At 45.4% G+C, this 16403-nt stretch overlaps 1 protein-coding gene across 1 annotated transcript in view; it reads right to left on the bottom strand.

Moving 5' to 3' along the window:
* Nucleotides 1-16403, bottom strand: part of EIF2S3 (eukaryotic translation initiation factor 2 subunit gamma) — a 1527509-nt gene that overhangs the window by 1404338 nt on the left and 106768 nt on the right. Inside the window, exon 2 of the mRNA XM_044071831.1 lies at nucleotides 12226-12289. Coding sequence (XP_043927766.1) covers nucleotides 12226-12289 — 64 coding nt within the window. The remainder of the gene's footprint in view (nucleotides 1-12225; nucleotides 12290-16403) is intronic.

The following is a 16403-nucleotide window of genomic DNA, read 5'->3' as shown; positions in this document are numbered from 1 at the left end:
ACTGATGAACCAAAAGGTCTGGGATCTGATCCAGGAACCATGGACCTTCCAGAGCATATTTCCGAAGATAGGGAAACCATACTTGACGAGGCCAGTAAGGAGCAACTAAGATAATTTTGCTCCCCAAGAGAGATGCCTTTTGGATCACCCTGGGAAGGAGAGGAACTGGAGGGAAGGCATAAAGCAAGCCGGTGGGCCAAGGACGGGCTAGTGCGTCCATGGGGCTCTTCCCCGGAGCCGGGGTTAGGGAGAAGAATTTTTTGCACTTCGCATTTAGTGGAGTCGCGAATAGGTCGCAACACGGAACTCCCCATCTGCTGAAAATCTGACTTGCAACTGTCATGTTTAGAGACCATTCGTAAGGAGAGAGGATGGTTCTGCTCAGTCTGTCGGCTATCACATTGGACTTGCCCGGGATATGAGTAGCCACTAGAAAGCGTTCGGTCGAGACTGCCCATTCCCAGACTCTCATGGCCTCTCTGCAAAGAGGATAGGATCTGGTCCCTCCCTGTTTGTTCAGGTACCAGACAAAGTACAGTTTTGTACCTACCATAAATGTAGATGTTCGAAGATCCACATTGCTGCAGTCCTAACACTTGGGTAATCCGCTGTCCCAGTCGGCCCGAATACCAAAGTATATGGCTGACGTCGGTCAAGGGCATTAGTCTGGCGTCAGGGCGTCAGGGTACAAATGCGCATGACCGACGTCATATCCTCAGTCTTTTCTTGCCCCAGATGTCAGAAGACCCTAAAAGGATAAGGCCAAAACCAAAAAACACCAAACACTCCTGCACCAAATATATATATATACAATATATACAAATTTACAAGAGTACAACCCCACCCACACAACCACCCCTAAACACAGAGGGGAAGGAGGGAGGGTAAATTGGACTGCAGCAATGTGGATCTTCGAACATCTACATTTATGGTAGGTACAAAACTGTACTATGTTCTTCATACCACATTGCTGCAGTCCTAACACTTGGGTAGAATCCCAAAGCAGAGGTAAGGGAGGCTGGCAAATCATAAAGAAGCAGGAGCTGTCAACATGCCCTGCAAAATAGCCGTGGCAAAACCAGCCCTAGACTTAGAGTAGAGAGGAAGGTGGTAATGCTTAGAGAAAGTATGCACTGAACTCCAAGTAGCTGCCTCCAAAATATCCTTAGTAGCCACCCCCCTTAGAAATGCTGTTGAAGTGGCAGTAGCCCTAGTGGAATGAGGCCTAATCCCAGCTGGAATCTCCTTGCCATGATGGGAATAACAAAATGCAATGCAAAACCCAATCCACTTAGAAATAGTTTGTTTTGACACAGGCTTGCCCTGAGAACTCAAAGCAAAAGAAACAAACAACTGCTGAGACTGCCTAAAATCCTTAGTCCTGCTTAAAATCCTTAGTCCTGCTTAAATAATAACGCAACTGCCTGTGTACATCTAAAGTGTGCAAAATCTTTTCCCCCTTATTTTTGGGATCTGCATAAAAAGTAGGCAAATGAATAGTTTGGTTCAAAGCCACACTAGAAACCACCTTAGGCATAAAGGAAGGATTAGTACGTAATGATACCCTATCCTTATGGAAAATCAAAAAAGGCTCAACCGCCATAAGGGCCTGCAATTCAGAAACCCTTCTTGCAGAAGTAATGGCCAACAAAAAAGCAGTCTTCCATGACAAATATTTCAACTCAGCAGTAGCCGCAGGCTCAAAAGGTTGTAGAGTAAGTTTCTCCAACACAAAATTGAGATCGCAAGCAGGAGTAGGAGCTCTCGTGGGGTCTCATATTCTTTGCCCCTCTAAGAAATTGCTTGAACAAAGGATGAGAAAACAATGGTGGGTCACAGTCATAGTGAGCTGAAATTGCTGCAGCATGAATCTTAATGGAAGAGAAAGACAAACCTTTGTCCAATAACTCAGTCAGATATTGAAGAGCCACACTCAAATTAGGCTCAGAAACCTCCAAATTCTTTGCTGCACTCCAAAATAAAAATCTCTTCCATTTTTCTGCATACACTTTCCTTGTACTAGGTCTTCTGGCTTCCATAATCACATTCAAAACTTGTTGAGGAAGTTGAGACCTGCTGTGTTTCAAAACAGAATATGCCAGGCTGTTAGATGAAGAGAGTGAAGCTTGACATTGAGTAGATGACAGTCCCTCTGAGGCAATAGGTGTGGAATCAAAGGTAAAGGCCATGGAGGCTTCCTTACCAGACTTCTCAGTAATGGGTACCAGTGTTGCCGAGGCCAATCTGGAGCTATTAAAATCATCCTTGGCTTGTCTTGTCTGACCTTTAGGAGTACCTTTGGGAGAAGAGGCAGAGGTGGAAAGGCATACACATGAAGATTTGTCCAACTGAAAGAAAGAGCATCCACTTTTCCAAGCTGTGTGATGAAACCTTTTTGTGCAAAACTTTGGCAGCTGGTGGTTTAGTGGAGAAGCGAACAGATCTATGTCTGGAGTTCCCCATGACACTGTCAATTTCCGAAATACATGAAGATCCAGTTTCCACTCGTGGGGATCCATGATTTGTCCGCTTAACACATCTGCTAAGGAGTTCTGCGCTCCCGGCAGAAACCTTGCCTGAAGAGTTAGTTGCAAGCTGAGCGCAGTCTCTAATAAAATCATTGCTTGCCTGCATAGAGGGTAAGAATGTGTTCCCCCTTGTTTGTTGATGTACCACATGACAGTTGTGTTGTCTGTTAGAATCAACACCTGCCCTGGAAGAAGTAACTCCTTGAAAGCCATTAATGCAAACTGGACTGCTAACATCTCCTTCATGTTGATATGTAGATGCTGCAAGTCTGGCAGGCCACTTGTCTTGTATCCACTTTCCATTCAGATGAGCTCCCCAAGCTATGTCTGAGGCATCTGTCGTTAGAATCTGACTCGCCTCTGGCCGGGTCACAGAGAGTCCCTTGTTTAGGTGACATTCCTGAGCCCACCACAAAAATTCCTTTTGAATGCAAGGTATTATTTGAATGACAGTGTCCAAATCCTGGCAGTGCTGTGTCCATACATTTTTGAGATACCATTGCAGCTTCCTCATATGCAGTTTGGCATTGGGAAGCACCAGAATACAAGATGCCATGAACCCTAAGGCTTGAAGGACTGTCCTTGCAGTCAGCCCGGACTGAAGAGATAGTTGATGGAAGTAAAGGGAAAGATTCTCTTGCTTGTCTGGGTTAAAAAGGCCATCTGGGTTGCTGTATTCAGTCTCACACCCAGAAAGCACATGTCTTGAGAGGGTACTAGACTGGACTTTATTTCGTTCACAGAATACCCCAGGCATCTTAGCACTGCTATCACATATTCCAAATGCTGTAAAAGGTCTTCCTTTTCTTGAGCCAGAATCAGGCAGTCGTCCAAGTAAGGATAGATTTGTATTCCTTTTAGCCTGAAGTAAGCTATCACTGGAGCCAGAACCTTTGTGAATACTCTGGGCAGTAGATAAGCCAAAGGGCAATGCAGAGAACTGATAATGGGAATTCCCAGCTCAAACGCAGATACTTCCTGCAACTCAGTCTGATAGGTACATGAAGGTAAGCCTCCTTGAGATCTAAAGTTACCATCCAGTGATCCTTGCCCAGCAGAGGTAAAAGCTGTTGTAACGTCAACATTTTGAACTTGGGAATGTCCAGATAAGTGTTGAGGATAGATAAATCCAAAATTGGTCTCCACGTGTTCCCCTTCTTTGGTACTAGGAACAGGCGAGAATAAAATCCTAGGCCCCTTTCTGGCACAGGAACCGGCTGAATGGCCCCTATTTGGAGTAACAGCGAAATTTGCTTGTGAGCCTCTTTTCTTTGTAGAGGAGGAATGTCTGGCATGCCTTTGAAAGGAGGCAAGGTCTGGAAATAAAACCTGTAACCGTGGTGAATGATATCCAATACCCATCTGTCTTGGGTAATTAAACTCCAATTTTCTTTGAAAAGTGCCAGCCTTCCTCCCAAAGGTGCTGCCAGACGAGAAGACTCTGGCAGCTGAAAAGGCAGGTCATTGGGTCTGTTCTGAAAGGACTGACCCCTGCCCTCACCAGAAGACTGAGCAGGTGAACTCCTGTTCTAGGCCTAAAGAACCCTGAGCTCTGCCCTACCACGTCTAGACCTACCCCCAGACTGGGAATCATAAGAAGGATATGTCCACCCCTTAGTAGGCCAATTTCTACTAAACTTCGGAGGCTGAACCTGCAAAAAATCTTTAACAGTCTGCATAGACTTAGCCTTGTCCTCCATTTTCTTTAAAACTGCTTCCACAGGCAAACCAAACAACACATCAGACTGTAACGGAGCATCTAAAATCCTTGTCTTAACATGCTCAGCTAAATTCTGATCCCTCAGCCAGGCGTGCCTGCGAAGAACAGAACCAGTGGCAGCCACCCTCGAAGAGGCCTGCACAGCATCAAAACCACATTGCAAGGAATGCTTACCCACTTGTTCAGACACATGAACTAAATCCTGCAACTCTTTAAACTCAATACCTTCCGCCAGAGCATCCACCTTAGACTTCAATTGTGAAAGGAGATAATTTTGGTATTTTAACATGTGGAACTGGCAATTCAAAGCCCTCATGGCTAAAGTGGAAGAAGTATACACCTTCTTTCCCCATCTATCCAAAGCCCTTGCCTCTTTATCAGGAGGAACAGGATTTTTAACAACAGAAGCCTTAACACCTTTAGGCCCCTGAGAAACAGTTTCTGGGTCTGCCCTAGGACTCTTAAAAGATACTTATGAGCTTCAGGCACCCTATAATACCTATCTGGTTTAACTGGGGCAGGAGGCAAAGAATCAGGGTTCAGGGAAGCCTCTGCAAAAACATCTTCCACCACATCCAGAACAAGAGGTATAGCTAAAGGCCTATGCTGAGGTAAAACAAAAATTCCTAAGCCTCTTCCTGGAATCAGAGAAATCTTGGCCTTCCCATTTAAAATGCTCCCTCATGGAATGAAGAGTCTCTGAAAAGAGAAATCCTCAGGAGGAGAAGTCAAGGAGTAGAATCATCCACATCAGAATCAGAATAAGGAGGATACTCCTGCAAGTCTTCAGCCAAGACTCAGAAGCCTCCGAACACTGCTCAAAACTCTCAAGCTCAGGTTCCACCCTAGGCCTCTTATCAGGAGGGGGCATAGAACCTCTAATCATAGTAATCAAATCATCTGCCATTTTAAGCATATGTTTCTTAGGCAAAGATCCTGAAGAACTAGGAGAGACCCCCACTGAAGATAAACCTTGCCTGCCTCTCAAAGAAGCCTTGGAAACAGAAGGGAGGCCTAACCACCTTAGGAAGAGAGGGGAGAACAGCCACCTGAGAAGCCCCTTCAGCCTGGCCTACCTCCTGAGAAGACACATCTTGTAACAGTAAAGTCTCTCCCTGAGACTCCAAAGAAACTTCAGGCAGAACCTCCGGCTCCACTGAGCCGTCTAAAGAACCGACGTCCGGGACTGACGGTTCTTCCAACCTAGGCTTTGCTGCTTTGTCCTTGCGCTTTTTGAAGCGGCGCCGGAGCATCCGGCGGCATTTTATAATTACAACGCTTCCCAAAACTAACCTGGCACAGTCTAACCTTCTCTTTATAGTGCGTTTGTTAAATCTAGCACAAGAGCGACATCCAACAACGTCGTGCTCAGGCCCTAAACAAGGTATACACAAAGTATGGTAATCCCTATGAGGTATCGGTTTCCCACAAGAAATACAGTTATTCACTTTTTCTGACATCCGGTTAAATACTGAGGCAAGAAAAAACCAAAATATTCCCCAACGGGGTACTTAGCCAACTTTGATTCGGTCTGAAACTCCGACTTCAGAAAATTTCAGAACGCCAACCTGCACTCGCAAAACTGCTTCTGCATCGGACCATGCGGCAAAAAAGGCTGAGGATATGACGTCGGTCATGCGCATTTGTACCCTGACGTCCTGACGTCAGACTAATGCGCCTTGACCGACGTCAGCCATATACTTTGGTATTCGGGCCGACTGGGACAGCGGATTACCCAAGTGTTAGGACTGCAGCAATGTGGTATGAAGAACATCTGACATGTTGTCTGAGTGAACGGCAATTACGCCCTGAGGGAGGTAATGGTGAAGGGCTTGTAGGAACAGAAGCACCGCCCTCATTTCTAGGATGTTGATATGAAGTAGGGTCTCTTCTGGGTGCCATTTGCCTTGGACTGACTTGCCCAGGGAATGCCCCCCCCCACCCCATCTGGGAGGCGTCCGTGGTCAAAGTGGCCGCAGGAGGAGGTGGAACAAAGGGTCGTCCCTGATCCAAATTGGAGGGCACTAGCCACCAGCGACGATCCCGTTTGTATGTTTCCGTGATCCATATGAGGTGACTGAGAGGGAGTTCCTGAAAGGACCACTGAGCTGAAAGGAGCCACTGGAGAATTCTCATGTGCAACCTTGCCAAGGGGACTAGAAGAACCGTGGCGGACATGGATCCCAATAGCTGCAGGACCATCTTGGCTGGGGCTTTGGACCTGGGAAGTAAGGCTCGAACTTGAGTCTGTATGGTTTGTATTCTGTCTGTAGGTAGATAGACCCGCATTTGGTTTGAGTCTATCTCTACCCCTATGAATCTTATTCGTTGAGATGGCAGCAACACAGACTTTGGCCAATTGAAGGTGATTCCAAGGGAATTGCCCAGTGATATAGTGGCTTGTAGGCTCCGCAGTAGTAGATGCTTGGAGGTGGCAGTTAGGAGCCAGTCGTCTAGATACGGAAACACCTGGAATCCTAGACTTCTCAGGTGAGCAGTCACGACTGCCAAGCACTTGGTGAACACCCTGGGGGCTGTGGTGAGACCAAAGGGCAGTGCGCGGAACTGAAAATGACTGCCTCCTAGGCTGAAGCGCAGATGTCTCCTGGACGCTTGATGTACCATGATATGGTAATAAGCGTCCTTGAGATCTATGGAGCACATCCAAACACCTTTTTCTCCAGCAATGGGAGAATGGTTTGTAGGGTGACCATTCGGAACTTGGACTTTGACTGAGCGGTTTAGGATGCTGAGGTCCAAAATGGGCCTCAAGTCCCCGGTCTTTTTTGGCACCAAAAAGAATCTTGAGTAAGTCCCTAATCCGATCTGGTCTACGGGGACCGGTTGGATGACTCCTTTTTGCAGCAGCTTTGAAACTTCTGAGGCTGCAGTATCCCGTTGACTGGGTGGCGGGTCTGGGATTTTTTTGGACTGAGGTGGGGAGTGAGAGAAAGGGATGGTGTAACCTCCGGCGATAATTTGAAGCACCCATCGGTCCTGAGTGATACCCTCCCAGGCTTTCAGGTGCTTCGAAAAACGACCCCCGACTGGCTCCGGAGCTGCACAGTCGGGCAATCCCTCAGGGACTGTAAAAGGCTGAAGAGCCACGAAAGGACTCGCGGTCTCCAGTGTTGCGAGGGCCTCTGCCGCCTCTGGGACGGCATCTTCCAGAAGAATTTCCCCCTCCCCTGCCTCTGGATGGGGAATCATCCTGCTGAGAGGGGTAAGGCTTCTGAGATCTACGGAACCACATTTTCCCTCCTCTTTTAGCCTTGGGATAAGGCCGAAAGGGAGTGGAAAATCGTGCCCCTACAGCAGTCAGAGTCTTACCCTCCTGTTCGCAGCGGGTCAGTGTGTCCTTTACCTTGGGTCCAAACAGGGAGGACCCATCAAAGGGGGCGTCGGCAAAGGAAGACTTAAAGGCCTCCGCGAAATGACACAGGCGGAGCCAGGCTTGTCTCCGTAGAGCAATGCCTGTACCGCCGCTCTAATCGCCTTCGGCCGCATAAGAAATGAGCCTCATGGACGAGTTTGAAATGGACGACAATGTAGCCAGCTGAGAGCCAACCGTCTGGGCCAGCTCCTCAGGCAGGTTACCCAAGAGGGTATCGGAAAGCTCTTTAATCAGATCCCTCTGAAATCTAGTAAAGTGCGTAAGGTAGTTCAAGGACCTTAATGTAAAGGCCGCTGAACTTAGGGTGCGCTTTCCGCACCGATCCATGCACCTAGACTCCTTATTAGGAGGATGGACGGACAGCGAAGCCTCTGCTACATCTTGCTGGGTAGCAGATGCCACCACCAAAGCACCTACACCCACACCTTTGGTTAGAAATTCTTTTCAGGGGTGCGAGAGGAACTTATTCGGACGAGCAGGCACCGGTTCCACAGAGTCTGGGTGTTCCCACGCCTTCGACAGATCAAATCCAAGAGCTCGTCAAGGGCGGAGACACCCAGGAGGCGGAGGCTGAGCCCGAAGGCCTTAAGGAACACCGACTCATCAGCAGAAGGGGTTTGGACTGCCAGCCGCCTCGTTGTTTAAGGGCTTCCAGGATGTCTGCAAAGGAGACATCATCTGAGGACGACTTAGGGGACCCCTCTGCATCATCGAGATCAGTGTCTGATGTAAGAGACTCATCAGGGGAGTCAACGTGCTTCCACTTGCACGATCTTTTCCTGGGGGGTTCTTCCGAAGAGGCTTCAGAATGACCTCCAGGAGGGGGGGGAACCCCAGTGGGGGTAACCTCAGGCCCCGGGGCTCCGCTGTCCAAGGACAGGGGGACTGCCAAAGACCCAGTCTCGGTATATAGGGAAGGAGCTGGGGAGACCGTGGAGGTAGCCAAAGAAGATTTGGCTAACGCACGCCTCATAGCCCTGAAGGCGGGACCACCAGAATCCTGGGAGGGTCCCACCTCCGTGGCCACGACAGTAGACGGCACTCCCGCCGCAGACGCACCAAGAGGGAGACTTGGGACCGAAAACATCAATCCCGAAACATCCCCCCCGGGGCGACGGAAGAAGTCCGTGTACTGAACTCCGACCCAAGAGCCGGAGTTGGAGTAAGGGTCGGGCCCGACCCTAAAACCTCCACCGGTTCCACCAGCACCGGCTCCAACGGTGCCGAGGCTGTTGGAGGAGGAACCATAGTAGGGAGGTGGACCATCGGCTCCGAAGCCGAATGGGCTGGAGCCGAAACTAGCTTTTGGAACACCGGAGACTGGAAAAGTCTTAGGAGCACCCTGTCGATGTCCGAATCAGACATCTTGGATGATCTGGAGGATACCGATCGGGTCCGAACAGATTTCTCCATCGGCTCCAAAGGACTAGGGGACCGGCTCCGAATGGATTCTACCACTATCGGCTCAGAGAGAGATCTTGAGGCAATTTCCCTCGGTGCCGATAAGGACTTCGGCTCCGAAGGGGAAGAGTCTGAGCCGGTAACCCTCATCGGCTCCAATATCAGTGGAGCCGATGAAGGTGACCCGCCTCTCGATGCCCCAGTCCTCGGCTCCGAAACCAGAGGGGTCGAGGCTGGAGGCATCGAGGCAGACCATTCCGCCCTCGGCTCCGAAGTCCGTGGAGCCGATGGAGAAGTCTGCCTAGGTTTTTTGGCAGTCTGTTCCGACAGACTGGTCGGAGCCGACGCTTTCTTCTTTTTTGAAGGAGAGGGAGACGAAGATAAAGCCTCCTCGAAGGATGGCTTGATTAACCCCTTAAGGATTAATTTGTTTTTCCTCTCCTGGAGGACCCTTGATGAGAAGGCGTGACACACGCTACATGATTCTTGTAGGTGCTTGGCGCCTAAACAGTAAACGCACGAGGAGTGGTCGTCTGTTATGGACATCTTAAAACCACACCTCATGCATTTTTTAAACCCGGAGGGTTTATGCTCTTTGGACATGACTAAATTAGAAAAAAACACACCTGTCTAAAGAGAAACACCAAAACTTAATGGTTTAGAACAGAAATATAAAGTTTTTTTTTTTTTTTAAACACAATACAGATGTACAAGAAAAAATTCCACACAGAAATAGAGAGAGTCAAGACCCTCTAACTTAAACTGGTACTTGACCCACAAATAAAACGCTAAGATAGCAAAAGCAACAGGGGAAGGCCCCTCTAACTAAAACGGGAAACCTTCCCTTGACGAAAAACACAAATTCCTCAACAGAACTGTTAAATACACACTCAAATCACAATAGCTGTTAAAACAGCTTTCGGGTTCAAAGCAAGCAAATTCCTGACAGGAAAAGCCTAAATAAATTAGTACTTAGCCCGGCCAAGTTGAGACCACGTCTAAGCTTGTAAGCGGCAAACGAGATCTGGGGGATTAGTGGTGGTGCATCCTGGGATAAGAAATAGCTCAGCCAATAAGAGGCCTCGCTCTATAGCATAGCGTGCAGAGTCGGAGCCGAGGGATCGGCTCCGAGCCCATCAGTACAGAATGTAGGGCGAGATAGGATCACATAACATCATCTGTTTTTGAGGTTTGGTAAGAAGTACACCTTTCAAAAACATTTTCACATAACAGAACATTGAAAAAATGGGGATCCATGAGCAAACATGCTGAAATGGCCAATAAATTAACCCTGATGCAGCAGTAAGTCAGGCCCAGAAGACAGTAACACACAATGTAGAAACACCAGCCCTGGATTTGTGATGGTTCACATCTTCGCACCAAGTAGAAAATCTCTTTTCCATTTACCAATATATGATTTTCTAACAAAGTTTTCTTGCCTCCTTTAATATCTGTTGCATATACTCAAAGCAGAATCTTAATACCTTTAGCCACCCAGCACCCAGGCAGTTAGATGCAATTGTTTAGGGTCAGGATGCATCAAACACCCCTTGCTCCATGTGTGTAGGCCCAAATCTGTGAGGAGTTAATGGTAATTGCCCTTGGCCATTTCTAAAAGGAGGGAGAACCACTGTTGCCTAGGAGGACAAGAAGGAAGTCACCACAATGATCTTTGGAGAGCATTCCTAAATCTTTATAATGAAATTGGACATTCGTGGAAAAGGCAGAAAAGCATAAAGAATATTCCTGTCCAAGGAAAAAACAAAACTGTTTACCCACCCTTTTAACATGAAGTCATGTAGCAGAATTCTGTCAACCAATTGCTGAGTGGATGTGAAAAGGTCTACCTGTGGTGGTCCCCACAGATGGATCAATTTCTGAAGACTTCTTGATTAAAGTTCTGCTTCTGAGGGTCTGTCCTAGTACTGTTCAGCTCGTCTGCCACACAAAACTGGCACTCTGATAGAATATGAAATGCTTGTAGAGTGAGTGAGCTCACAAGTACCCACCATGGTTAGTCTGCACAGGAGGATAAGACCTTGTTCCCCACTGTTTATGTACCACATCACTTAGTCATCTGTAAACATCTGTATTAGTCTCCTTACATTTGGATAATTTGGTCAGTCTTTTCTCTTCCAAAGACCTTGTACGTTTACCTCCAAAGACACTGCTCCAAGAGCAAAGTCTGATACATTACAGACTATGATGGAGCAGAAAAATGAGAGCGACATTGATCCAGCTGAATTTGGTCTCTCCACAAAAAAACAAAGCAAAACCAAAATCCCTTTTCACAAACTGCAGCGACACACAGAATGCTGAGAAATTCCTTGAGAGAGACTAATCTACATTTTCCCATGGAAGAAAAGCTCTTTGAACTGAGGTATCCAGGAAAGCATCCTGTGAGGTCTCCTGTAACCTTAGTCTATGTACAACTGTGCAAGATAAAAGGTGCAATGTACAGTGACCCTGATGCAACAGGCAGAAGTGCAGTTCTCCTAATGTACAAGGCCCTGATGACACTCCCAGAAGGATCACATCCACTTCTTAAAATCCTACAAGGAAAGGAACACATCACCAATGCAGGAATAAGGGAAAGCCCGAGAGGATACAAGGGATTTTATATAAGTGAAGTGAAAACATTAAGAGATTATAATTATACTTCCTTGGAAAAAAAAAAAAAAAAATGAGGGACATGAACACATATGGATGACAGATAATTTCAGGTTAATGTGAGGAGACACCAGTGAAAAGGACCGGCAGGCAAGAAAACCACAACACAATTCAGGTTTGGCGAAGATGAGAGGAAACTTTTTTCAAAGAACGCAAAATGGATAAGTGGAAGGTGGGCTAAAAATGAAAGCAGCAGAGAAGTGCACAGCAACTCTGAAAGAAACTACATTGACAAAAAGCCAGCTAGATGCACATATGCAATACAAGAGCAGATTAAAGTGAAATTTACCCAGACGTATGAACACCCTGACTGCATCGTGAATAGGCTCTAGGTAAGATAGTTATGAAAGCTTATGCTGAATGCAGATGTCAGCTGTTCCACAGTATGTGCAGTACAGCAAGTTACATCACAGAAACGAACCACATTATAATATGCATATATGAATACAGATATACAAACCAAACAAAATGGTCAAGATCAGAAAGTTATTCTTAAGAAGACCTTCCCTTACCTATGTTTATAGTGGCTTGTCGACTAATCACTTCTGGAGACAGTGCTGTAAGTTTAGAGGTATCCTGAAATATAAAATACAAAACTTACAAAACTTATGAAAACTACCAACTTAGTGAGCCAATCTAACACTGAAAGATCATTGAATTCTGAACAAATATACATTTAAGCCAATTCTACAACAACCCTGGTCATAAGTAAAATGGCTAGCAACAAGAAATATTTTAAACTACAGCCAAAGCAGGGAAAAAAATGACTAGTGTCCCTGGGTTTTCTAATTTGTAATGCCAAAGTACAAAAAAAGCCTGAGAGGGGATTGGCCAACATTGCCATGTTATGCAATTTCACTCGGCCATTTTTGAATTCCTGATTTGGACTTCATTGAGACAGAGTCCAGCGTACTGTTCACTCAACTATTTTTTTTTTAAGTCATCTGTTATACAGCTTTAAATTAAAAGGAAAGCTCCACCTAAATATAATCCAACTCCAACACGGACATACACAAAGAAAACAATTTGAGCAGTTCTTGTTTCCAAAAAGCTGTCTGAAATCTCACATTTCCTTTTTTTCCAGAACCTGCAACATTATGAAAATGAGGGGAAGCTGCAGCTCGTACTTTAATGACCTTACAGTGATTTGCTGATGTTCTAAAACATACCTTAGCACTACAGCATGTAATGTCTAAACTCTGGAGCAGCACTCTCTACCACTGCACTACCATCAGGGAATGTTTTAGGCATCTCCTTTTTATACAAAATTTTAAAAATATGTGGTTTCCTTGCACTAAAGCCACAGAGAAAAAAAAACAAGGAATTTTTACCTCAGTGATATACGCACAAGAAAAATAACTGTCCACAGACTTTAAAGGGTGCACCACTGCACATGCTCAAAAGGTGCCACATTAAAGTGCATGGACACAGCTCATGTTACCCTATGACAACATCACTGGAAAAGTTAGATATTTTGGGCTGTGGTGTAAAAAAAAATTATGCAGTTTATTTTATTCTTTTTTTTTAATCAAAAACATCCCAAAATAAGATGGGCAAGCAGAAAAATATATTGCTGCATTTGGCTCTCCATACATTGTGGGATATGAAGAGGCACTGAGAAATCACTTTAAAAAGTAATTATGCAGATGATAGAGTCAATAAAAAAAAAAAAAAAGTAAATAAAAAAAAAAAAAAAAATTATGTTCTTCATAACGATCACTGATGCACTGACTAGCTATAGAGGTTATATCCTACCACAGGTAACATCCGACCAGCTTCCAATGCTTTACGGTACCTTCCATGTGCCCAAACTGTCAGGCAGCACAAACTGAGCTGACTAAAAGACAAGTTTGGACACAGAACCCTTCAGAACTTCCTGCTGCCGAAGAGTACACTCCCTCGAGGTCTTAAAGGCTCAATGGTCGGCTTACGCTTTCCTTTTGGGGGGGGGGGGTCCATTTTTTAAAATTGTGTTGATGTTTTATTACTGTTCTCGTCATGAAACTCATTTTACAGCCAAGAATGCTGTGTTTTAATTGACTGTCTCAAGACTAACTTTTAGTTATGTACTCACCATAACTTCAGATGTTTGGGATCCATCTCGCCTACATTCTGAATGATGGGTTGAGCCCGATCCCCCTCGGTTCTTTCGCACGCTTTATGCCAAAGAGCGTACTTTTAAACAGAGTGCTTGTTTTGTCAGTTTAAAATTAGAGTAAGGTAACTGAAAATTTTTTTCATGGGGAGAAATATGTGCATAGCTGGCACAGAATTTATTTTTTTTATTTTGAGTGTAAAAGTCTTGTTTTTTTTGTTTTGTTTTTTGAGTGAAAAAGTAATTTTTATGGACTGGTAGTGTTTACCGGCAAGTGCTGTCCCTGTCAAACCACTTTGACAAAGTTACTTTCGACAGGGGAGCACAGCCTGAAATTTTGAGAAGGAAACAGCAGATTTGACTTTCTGAAGGATTTGGTACAGTCAAGATAAAATCACAGTTGTCTATGTATATCCAAACAATGCAAAAGGTATTGGTCTTTGTTGGAAAAATTAGGAAAGAACACAGGAAAGTGAAACTACCTTGGGCAAGAAAGTTTGTATGAAGAGACCATGTTCTTAAGAAAAGCCAAATAAAGTGCAGAAGAATCAAGTGCTTGGAAGCTTGAAACCCTTTTGGCAGATGTAATTGGCACTACAAGCAATGCTTTCCAGGACAAAAACTTCAGATCAGAGGAGGTTGAAGATTGAAAATGAGGAACAATCAAGACCCGAACAAAGGGCAGACCTTAGGAAGGCAAGGGAATCCCACACTGGAGGAAAAATAGAAAAGTACCCTTAAAAAAAAACAAACAAAAAAAAAAACGTGAAGAGCTTGAGAGAAGTCAAGGAGGAATCACCAACATAAAAGTTCAAAATGGTCGCTGAACAAACTTTGATAGTAAAAAAGAGCTTGAGAGAAGTCAAGGAGGAATCACCAACATAAAAGTTCAAAATGGTCGCTGAACAAACTTTGATAGTAAAAAAGCTGGACCCTGAACTGAACTCAGTTAAAAAAAAGTCCACTGCCTAGTCAACACCTACGAGTCAGTTTAACAACCATAAAGGCCTTTTTAAGCTAGCCATGCAGCCCAAATCTATGACTAGCTAAGATACCCTTGATAAGTGTAAGCAGGGATTTGGGAGATTAACAATTTACAGGTTACCTGTATCCATTAGAGACATAGGTGCCAAACCAGGGATGAATTTCCGGTTTCCCATCCAATTGTTCAAATTGCATTTGAATTGGTTTAGGGAGGAACTCTGCTTCACATGGATGGAGAACTTGTTCCACAGACGCAGTAGTCTCTGGGATACATACCCATCTCTCCAGCAGGACCCATTTATATCACAGGCAAGGTTTAAGTCTTTAGAACGGGTGATTCTGGTGTTTGTTTTGTGGATATGCAGGAGGTCCATCAGAGTGGGGTCTAACAATACCTCGTATTGCCAGGCATAGATATCTCCTCAAAAGCCTGTAGGAAAAGTACAGTTGTGTACACTTACCATAAATGTAGATGTTCGAATGTATTCACTGCTGCAGTCATCACACTTTGGTTATCTGCCTGCAGGTAGCCCTCAGTCGGCCCGAATACCATACTCTTGGGATATCTGCGACAGATGCGGTCACCTCTTCTATGACATCAGGTCGTCAGGGGTATAAAACATGCAGCAGACGCCATTACATCAGTTTCTTGCCCAAAATGTCAGGAGCCCCCAAAACAAGAAGCAATTACATGGTGTGGAACACCTCCAGTAAAAAGTAAATACCATTGCCATGAGATATGGCCAAAAAAAAGAGGACAGGTAGAAAGTATAGAAAAGTCATGGGGCTGGATGGAGGGTAACCAGGACTGCAACAGTGAATACACTCGAACATCTACATTTACAGTAAGTGTACACAACTGTACTATGTTCTTCGTGTTTTACTGTTGGTCACCACACTTGGATTTAATTCCCAAAGCTGAGGAAGGGTGGAGGCAGTCAAGTAGTATTAGGGCTGGCTAGCAGGCCTTGTAAGACTGATGTGGCAAATCCAGCTCTGGATTTAGAAAAGTGGTAATGCTTGGTGAAGGTGTGTACAGACCTCCAGGTTACAGCTTCCAGGATGTCCCTGGTAGGGACGCCCTTTAAAAATGTTGTAGAGGTTGGGGTAGCCCTAGTGGAATGAGTTGCGATCCCCTGTGGGGTAGGTTTTCCATGGTGTTTGTAGCAGAAATGGATGCAATGCGCTTTTCATTTGGAAATGGTTTGCTTTGAAATGGCCTTGCCCTCTGCCCTGTAGCAAAGCTGACTAGCAGCTGGTCAGATTTTCTGAAAGGTTTAGTCCTGTCAAGGTAGAACCTGAGCTGTCTGTGCATGCCCAAGGAGTGCTGGATCCTTTCCCCTTTATTCTGAGGATTAGGGAAAAAGGCTGGTAAATGGATGGATTGGTTTAAAGCCACACTGGATACCACCTTGGACATAAATGATTGTTAGTCCTGAGGGAAACCCTGTCCGCATGGAAGATAATGAAGTGTTCCACCACCAAAAGAGCTTGAAACTCTCTTCTTGCTGAAGTGATGGCTACAAGTAAGGCTGCTTTCCAAGAGTGGAATTTTAACCCTGTTGTAGCAGCAGACTCAAAAGGGGGAAGCGTGAGCTTTTCTAGTACTAA

Source organism: Protopterus annectens, chromosome 5.part0, assembly GCF_019279795.1.
Source record: "Protopterus annectens isolate FY-2018-M chromosome 5.part0, PAN1.0, whole genome shotgun sequence".
Lineage (NCBI taxonomy): Eukaryota > Metazoa > Chordata > Ceratodontiformes > Protopteridae > Protopterus > Protopterus annectens.
Note: the sequence above shows the minus strand (reverse complement) of the source record. Positions and strands in the feature narration are given on the sequence as shown.